This window comes from Gymnoscopelus braueri (assembly GCF_963280865.1).
Source record: "Gymnoscopelus braueri genome assembly, chromosome: 1".
In the NCBI taxonomy this organism is placed as follows: Eukaryota; Metazoa; Chordata; class Actinopteri; order Myctophiformes; family Myctophidae; genus Gymnoscopelus; species Gymnoscopelus braueri.
Genome location: NC_137603.1, coordinates 55,472,680 through 55,482,128, shown reverse-complemented (window position 1 = coordinate 55,482,128; position 9,449 = coordinate 55,472,680). Strand labels below are relative to the sequence as shown.

The 9,449-nt window shown below is 42.0% G+C and overlaps 1 protein-coding gene across 1 annotated transcript; it reads right to left on the bottom strand.

The window, feature by feature from the left end:
* Positions 1-216: 216 nt before the first annotated feature.
* Positions 217-9,014, bottom strand: LOC308083699 (cilia- and flagella-associated protein 263-like). Its single transcript, XM_080426012.1, has 5 exons — positions 8,894-9,014; positions 8,246-8,400; positions 7,544-7,639; positions 6,985-7,107; positions 217-301 (listed from the first exon to the last, which is right to left on the bottom strand). The coding sequence occupies exons 2-4, from the start codon at positions 8,297-8,299 to the stop codon at positions 7,030-7,032; spliced, it is 228 nt and encodes a 75-aa protein (XP_080282138.1). The 5' UTR covers positions 8,300-8,400; positions 8,894-9,014; the 3' UTR covers positions 217-301; positions 6,985-7,029.
* Positions 9,015-9,449: the final 435 nt, after the last annotated feature.

Sequence of the window (9,449 nt, the reverse complement as noted above, 5' to 3'; positions counted from 1 at the left end):
CAGCTATAAGACGGTCTGAAAGGCTGTGGTTTACTGTGATGTTAGAATCAGCCTAATGTAAATGAAACTTGACTGAGTGTATATGTCCTCTGGTCTCCTGTGTGCAGCTACCGTCTGTTTGATGAACAGAAAGACGTACTGATCCTGGTGTTTCTGGAGGACATTCCAGCCCACCAGTTGTCTCCCTACGATCACATGAGGAGGCTGGTGAAGAGACACACCTATCTGAGCTGTTCCCAGGCTGGACAGCACCCTGGACTGTTCTGGCAGAACCTACGTAGAGCTCTGGACACACCTCACACTGACCTGGGTTTGAATGAATAATCTATGTATCTGTATATACATTGTTACAAATGATGGACTATTATGTGGCAAATGACCCAAATAGGTTACTGATGAATGGTAGCTGGTCTTTAAGAAACTCAGAGGTTCAGTGCCCAGATACCTGTCAAACTACTTCTCTAGAGTGAGTGATGCTCATGGGCACTACACCAGAGAGAGCTCACCGGACCTATAGTTCCCCCTAATGGCTGACATTAAAATATAATTGGTCTTAGTTTAACACCTTTGAACACTTTGGTAGTAGCATCCTCTGTCCCCCACCCCTCCTTTCTCTGTAAATATACCTGTTGATGCTTTGAGTTTCTTTTTTTTTTACCTATACGAGTTGTATATTGCATTGTATGTATTTCTGATAAATTGAGTACAATGGGCCACAATGGAAACAAGCCCAAGGTCTTTTTGTGACAAACAGCTCAGCTCAGACACAAAGGAAAAGGACACGGATACAAATATAGATTCCAAATACTTACAGTGGACCAAACAAAAATACAACACAATATATATATACATGGTTGGTGCTTGACATTACATAAATGGGTGAGTAACTACCCCAAGAACAAAAAAGAAATACAAGAAATACAGATCACAGTACATATATCCACAACAGAAAAGATGAAAAATAAAAATGAGGAACAAAAAATTTTTTTTAAAAAAAAGCAAGGATTCAGACATTATACCTCAAGGTCAGCGGTATCACTCCTGTTAAGGAACCCTGTCGTTAAAGTATCAGCTAGTTGAGGGCCAATAAAGTGTAGATATGGGTCCCATATTTTATAGAAGGCATCGGTTGTGGAACGTAGGAGGCAGGTTAAAAATTCCAACGGCATGCATTGCATGATTATTTTGTGCCAGTCTCTTTTTGTTGGTGGTTTCTCATTAATCCAAGACAACAGAATATTTTTCCTCGCAGCGTAGGTTAGAAGATTAAACAAACGTCTATGAAACTTGTTAATAATCTTTTTATCAGGAAGTCCCAGAATCAAACACATGGGGTCAGGTTCAAACTCCATATTGAAGATCTCATTCAACTGCTGCACAACACCCAACCAATAATGTCTGATCTTATGACATGACCATATACAGTGAATATAGTCCCCCTCTTCAATCTTACATTTAAGACAGAGATGTGATAGATTAGGGTTCATTTTATGCCGAAGGCTAGGAGAGATCTGTAATCGGTGTATGGTTCTTAGCTCGACGAATCGACCAGGCTCTATTGCACACAGAAAGTTTCTTTGCATTTTCAAATATTTCATACCAAATTTCGTCTGCAATTTCAACCCCGAGATCTCTCTCCCATTTCCTCTTAGTATCCAGGGTGTTAACAGTCGTATTGGATCTTAACAGGCCATAGAGAATGCTAATAAAACCCCTTGTAAAATCCATTATCAATGCTCTTTCAATTGGAGAGGTGCTAATGTTAGTTGAAAGAGTTGTGCGCCTGAGAATGAAATCCCTCACTTGTAGGAATCTGAAAAAATTGCTGCGAGATAGACCATATTTCTGTTGTATCTGATCAAATGACATGAGTATAGGACCCTCAAACAAATTCCCTAGTGTTGTTATACCACCATCTTTCCAAGAATTAAACCCAAGGTCATTAAGGCCAGGAGGGAAGTCTGGGTTCCCCTGAATTGAGGTGAGAGGTGATGTTATTTTGGCTCGGCCCTCCAGGAGCCTCGCCACCTTCCATGCCCTAAGCGTGTTGGAGACAATTGGGTTTTTACAACATTTCTTCACTGTTTTAGGGTCCGTAAGAAACAAGAGATTCCGGAGGGGACAATCACACTGTGCAGCTTCAATATCTAGCCAAATTGAGGGCTGGTCACCCTTCAACCAGGCCGCTATAAACCGCAATTGTGCAGCTGCCTGATACCATTTTATATTGGGAAGATCTAGTCCACCCTCAGAGCCAGACAGTTGTAATTTTGATAATTTTAATCTGGGCCGTCTCTTGCTCCAAATAAACGAGCTCAGCCAGCTTTCAATGATCTTAATCACCTTGCTTGAGAGAAAAATAGGAACCATTTGAAGTGGATATAGTAACCTTGGTAGTATGTTCATTTTAATAAGCGCTACTCTACCTAACCAAGACAGTGGGAGTGATGCCCACCGGTCAAGGTCGGACTTTATGACATCCAGGAGAGGAGTAAAGTTGGCACTGTACATTTGTTCAAATAGGGGAGTTATATGAACACCCAAATAAACAAAGCCATCAGGGGACCAACGAAATGGAAACGGGTCAGGGGCCCGCGGAACAGTCTGGAGTGAGCCCAGTGGCATGGCTTCTGATTTAGAGAAGTTAATCTTATAACCCGAGAAGGATCCGAACTTGTCGATGATATCCATAACACCGGGGACAGAGAGATCAGGCCTGGTTAGAAATAAAAGAACATCATCAGCATATAAAGTAATCCTATGCTCCCTCTCTCCGACCAGAACCCCCGAGACCACAGGAGACTGGCGTATAGCCTGGGCAAACGGTTCTATGGCGATGGCGAACAGCAAAGGACTCAAAGGGCAACCCTGTCTGTTCGAGCGTTGTAAAGCGAAGTTTTTAGACCTGAGGCCGTTTGTGAGAACCGCTGCCTGAGGGTTATTGTACAGAATCTTAACCCACTTAATAAACGTGTCACCCAGACCGAAAACACTCATAGTATGAAAGAGGTAAGGCCACTCAATACGGTCAAAGGCCTTATGGCTGTCCAGAGAAAGCACCAGACCGACCTCCTTACGGCTATGCATGTATTGGATAACATTAAGAAGCCTCCGTACGTTGTCAGAAGAGTTCCGGCCCTTGATAAATCCTGTTTGATCCATATTAATAATAAGAGGGAGAAACTGCTCAAGGCGTAGCGCCAATATTTTGGAAAGTAGCTTTAAATCAGAATTTAATAATGCAATAGGTCTATACGAGTCACAGTTGTCAGAGCATTTCCCCTTTTTAAGGATTAATGTGATATTGGCCTCCCTCAAAGACTGGGGAAGGATCCCCGTTTCAAATGAGTGATTTATCATGGCCAAATAGGGATCAACCAATACATCTTGAAATTTCTTAAAAAATTCACATCCGAAGCCATCAGGTCCAGGGCATTTACCAGATTGAAGTTTTGTGAGGGCCTTAAGGATCTCTGCCTTTGTGATAGGGGCATTTAGAATAGTCCTCTGCTCATCTGAGATCACAGGGAGGTTAATGCTGGAGAAAAAATCATCCATTAATTCAGGGGCATCATTACTCTGTTCTGCGGTGTATAATTTTTTATAAAAAGCGGCAAACACGGTGTTAATGAATTGGGTCTCATAAGTAATATTGCCATCAGAATCCTTAATTGAAACAATTGTCTGTGAGTTTTCTCTCTTTTTAGCCAGGTAAGCCAAATATTTACCAGGTTTGTCCCCCGATTCATATAAACGTTGTTTGGCAAATTTAAGACTCTTATCTGATTGAAGGGACAGCATGGATTCAACAGCAACACGAGCAGCATTCACTTCCCTGAGTTTGCCATCTGTGGGGTCAGTTAGATAGTCTCTTTCTGCCTGGGATAGTTTGTCCTCAAGATGAGTTTGTTGTGCCATCCTCTGCTGCCGCCTGCTGGCTGTATAGGATATAATAATACCGCTACAAAAACATTTTATGGTTTCCCACAAAATGGCTGGGTTAGGTGCAGAGTCAGCATTTACCTCATAAAAAACATTAAATTGAGAAACAAAATGAGAAATGAAAACATCATTATTCAAGAGGTTGGAATTGAGTCTCCAGTGTCTGGAAGATCTATGTATCTCACGGAAGGAGATTTCTAAATAGATTGGTGCATGGTCACTTACAACTATGCTGCCAATTTTGCATGATGTTATTGAGTTAAGCAGACGTTTGGGTATAAAGAAATAGTCTAATCTTGTGTGACATTTATGTGGGTTGCTGAAGAATGTGTATTCTTTAGAAGAGGGGTTAAGTGTCCTCCAGACATCAGCAAAGTCAATATCATCACATATTGAGGCAAGCGTTTTCGCTCGTCTACTGGGTGGACCATCAGAGGGGGGACGTCTGTCCAAAAGAGGATTCATATGGACATTAAAATCCCCAGCCACATATTGAAAGTCTGCACTCAATTCCACAAACTCTGAGAATGCCTTGGTTAGAAAATCCGGGGGATATCCTGGGGGGCAATAAATATTCATAAAAGTCACAGATTTCCCAAACAAAATACCCCTTAGAATCACATATCTACCCTCTTTATCTTTTATAACATGTGTGGATCTGAAGGCAACATTCTTATTCACTAAAATAGCAACCCCTCTAGTATTAGATGCATAGGACGTCATGAATACGTCTCCAATCCAGGTGTGTTTAAGTTTAAGCAAATCTTTACTCTCCTCCAAATAGGTCTCTTGTAAAAAAGCAAAACTAACATTTTCTTTTTTCAAAAAGGCCAGCACTGTTCTCCTCTTAATCGGTTTATGCAAGCCCCTGACGTTCCAAGAACATATTTTAAGACTATTCAATGACATCTGTCATAGCGAAATAAATAATGACAATAATAAGTAAAAGAAAGATGTCCCCTTGGCAATGAAATAAAAATATAAACAGTAATATGGCACCATAGTCTTTGTTTAGTGTCCAAGTAGTAAGCACCAGGATCAAATAACAGCACATCAAAAAACGTGTCCAATCCACATATCGAGCGAGCAACACACACATAAAAACATACAAAGCTATAATCTAAAGTACCTGAAAACAAAGAAAAAGGGCTTTCAACGTTAGCCACTACCCATATGAAAACGGGTCTACAAAAACTATCCATCCACCAAAAAATAGACTCTCGATGCAGGACTTCCTCAGCGAGAGGCAGAGGAAAAACGCTCCTCAGAGCAAAAAAGAAAAAAGAACAGAGAGAAAAAGCTAGCATTAGCTTAGCCAAAAGCGCACTTGTTGTGCTATCTAACCCCGAGCTGTAGCTCGCCTTATTACACGTTGATTTAGAAAAAAAATATGTCCCATTTATCATAACAAAAAATAAAGAAGAGAAAAAATGAATGTATCACTTATCTTGTTTGGTTTAAAGGTAACATTGTCCCACTCCCAAATCTCACCAAAAATAATGTCCCCAGAGCTGGACAAGAGAGCTCAGCCCAGGGAGCTGAGAAAATCAGCCGCCGTCTTCGTAGTGGAACACAGCGTTACCTTGCCATTATGTTTTATGCGAAGCACCCCATTGTGTTGCGTAGAGTATTCCACCTTCTTCGCTTTCAACTGCCTTCTGATGTCGTCAAAAGACTTGCGCTTCTGGAGGGTACCCTTGCAGTAGTCAGAGTAGAAAGAGATGGTCGAGTCCTGGAACCGCGGCTGCTCTCCCCTCTCAGCGGCCAGTCTGGCTGCGTCCATCACCGTCTTCTTGTCCCTGGAGTTGTGTAGCTTAAGTATCACACATCGTGGGGCAGGTCGGTCGTGTTGTTTGGATCCCTGGTCGGTTTTAGCACCGAGGCGATGACATCGGTCCAATTTAATCGACCCCGCCTTGGTCTGTATCTGCAGCAGCTTAGGTATCCAGGTCTCGAAGTATTTCAGGGGGTCGCCTCCTTCTATTCCCTCTTTAGCCCCGTAGATTCTTAAGTTATCGCGGCGGTTCCTGTCCTCCATTGAATCCAGCCGTTCCATTGCGTCTTGTAGCTGTTTCTCGAGCAGCAGTACACGGCTGTCGTTGTCGGTGACGTCTTTTTCAACCGCTTCCACGCGTTCTTCTATTTCGACAATCCGTTTTTCAGCCGTTTGTAGCTCAGTCACAACAGTCTGAATGGATAGCAAAAGCGGGCTCATTTTGTCATCAATCGCTTTTGTGATGTGTTCCGTCATTGCCTGGAAAGCCCTGGCTGTTGCTGGGTCGAGGCCATCCAGCTCCGCGCTAGCATTAGCATCAGAGGTAGGCCCCTCCTGTCCGCCATTGTTAGCCATTCGTCTCGGCGTGTCTTGCGATCTAGTTGTTACTTTTTTACTCATATTTTCAAATGAGGCCGGCCAGAACTGCTTCAAGGACATAACACGCCCGATTCACATTAGAGAGAGTAGTTTTGAACAAGAAAAGAAAGATAAATGGGAAATAATAGTGGAGCGAGCCACGAAGCACGTCCTTCCCCTTACGTCTGCATACCGGAAGTCGCTAACAAACTTGTTAATAAAGTATTCAATCAATCAAAACTCTGATGAAAGCAAGTCTGGGATAATTCTATTTGGTCAAAACAAATTCATGGATTGTTTATATGTCACACTCCTTGTGTGTGTAGTAGGGGGAGGCTTTTTAAAGGGAATAATAGTAATAAAAGATACAATGCCTACTAGACTGCGCCACCTTTTTCTAGAGGGAAGGTCCTCTTTAACAATGTAATGCACAGGTTTGTGTAATCAAGGAGGAGCATGGAAATAAGACAGAATGTTTTCAAAAAGGCTCTTTATTCTTCTGCCTTCTGCCATTTGTTTTCTTTTTCATAAATGTGTACACTATTTCAGTGTACATGGAGGTACTACAGGAGGTGTGAGAGGAATTGGAGAATGAAAAAAAAAGAAAAAAAAGTTTAATGACAAAACATTGACAGACCGTGAACCTGCTGATGTGTGCACCCCAATATCAAAGTATAAGGTGGAGTTACCTTGTTGGAGGTGAGTTGTTGAATGCTTCCAGACAGCAGTTTGACTCATAACAGTTCCTTGTTACTCTCATCAATCTTCCCCACATGTTCACAGTTTCTGATGTTCTGGTGCTGGAATTCAGCCTGGATGGATGTACATCACAAAGTGTTCAGCTGCATTTATACTTTGAAGAACAATAGCTTATACATCTTAAATATAAATAAATAAATAAGTATACACTTTTCATTTGGAAGCAGAACATTTTCAACTGAAAAATGCATCACATCACTTTAGCTTAAGTTTAAACTCTATCAATCATTTAGCTCGGGACTCTCTGGACAGTGCGTCACTTTGTGCTGCGCTGTGAGCTTGTACATCTGCTATTCTTAAAAAATCTTCAAAGTGTTAGAACAATGTTGAATCATTTCAAAACATTTTCAGATGGGGATCCGTGACAAAATACATTTGGGTGTCCTTGACACGAAAAAGTTTGAGCACTACTGATCGAAAGTATGTCGCTCTCTGTCCCCTTCATGTGGAGCCTCTGGACCTCGCTGTGATGTCACTTCTTGTCCGTACCTCGTTCAGGTCCTCTTCTGTCTCTCTCCTCTGACAGAGTTGCACCTGCAGTCTTCTGGTCTGCGTTCTCAGTGCCTGGTTCTTCAGCCGAAGTTTCTCCACCTGGTTGTGCATATACATGAACATAGATTAAGATCTGTACAGTACACACCTGTGAGAAGAATAAAACACAAACCCATTGTGGTTGTGTGTGCGCAGGCACGGCGCGCACACACACACACACACACACACACACACACCTTAAAATCACTGCTAGTTGTAGCTCAATAGATCTTGGATCTATTATTATGTTATTCACATTGCTATATTTTATTATTTGCACTGAAGTGTAAATGTTGAACTATTTTCTGTTGCAATGTGACAGCCACATGGTCAGAAAGGGATCTTTGATATCAAATCAAAGAAAGAGGTCCCACACACTGTCTGGAACTTGCAAAAAGGATGCTCTTCATTAAATCGACGTTTTGGTCGTTAGACCTTCATCAGGACAAACATGACAGCCACATGGTAAAATAAATCAATAAAATACAATGAAAGTCATTCTTTTCTATTCATACATGAATACCAAACATTTCAGCAACTTCACATAATGTAGACTACTATTAGATTTCAACTAATTGTGTTTATATTGTCAGCACCACTGGTAAGACAATTAATCAAGAGCTTTTTGGCATGTCTCCATAAATCTAGCAAACAACTAACCTTATTGGTCTTCATCTTGTCCAAGAGGTAGCGGAGGACTTTTTCAGCTGCCATCAGCTCCTCTTTGTTCTCCCTCAGAGGTTTGGCTGCATCGCGTTCAAACTCGTACTGGTCCTTTCTGGTCTCCGTCAGACGGACCTGTGCCTCAGAATGGCCTGCAGGGGATGGAAGCAGTGTTGGACAAAGTACTCAACATCAGTACTTTACTTGAGTCAAAGTATAGATACTCCTGGTCAAATAATTACTCCACTACAAGTGAACGTTGCTCTGTCCAAATTTGTGCTCGAGGTAAAGTACTGGATACTTGCTTTCCAAAACAAATGTGTTAAGTATTTAGAAGTATAAATTACAAGGTACCAAAAATGTAAATAATTGTGAAAATAGCAGATCTACAACGCGGCACAATGCAACCTGTTGTGCCCGATATAGAACGAAAGAATTTAACACTTATTTTAACATAAAGCATCACTTACACTACATATAACAGACATGTGTCATGGTTTTGTAGTGTCATAATCATGTATTCGACTACAGATAAACATTAACCTATTTGGCAAAGAAAAGTGTGACTCCCTCCCTCCCCGTAACCTAGGGATGTTGCTCTGTGTGTGTGTGTGTGTGTGTGTGTGTGCGTGTGTGTGTCATCACCTTGTAATCCTCCAGGGTCCTCTCAGAGCTGTGTGTCCACCAGCTCTCTTCGAGCCACGCTGAATTTCTGTTCCCTCGACAACTGCTGCAGACGATCTGGCGTGCTGGACAGAGTCCTCTGCTTCCTTCCACGATTCTGACACACACGCGCATGCACGCACAAACAAACATGAACACTCGTGCACACACACACGCACATGCACAGATGACAAACACATGTAATATAGTACACACGCTAAACAAAGCAGCGAAGTATAAATCCACAGACAAACTATCATTTATAGCATACATTGGGGTCCCAGAGTTAAACAGTATGGTGGGTCCATGATACATTGGGGTCCCAGAGTTAAACAGTTCGGTGGGTCCATGATACATTGGGGTCCCAGAGTTAAACAGTTCGGTGGGTCCATGTTCTAATGCATGTCAGAATGGGGGTCTTTGACATTCAAAAGGTTGAGAATGACTGATGTAGACTATGGAGACAGAGGGTGGACATGCTACACAGCATGTGTTTGACAACATGAGTGTGACCCAGTGGTGGAAAGTATCTAAGTAC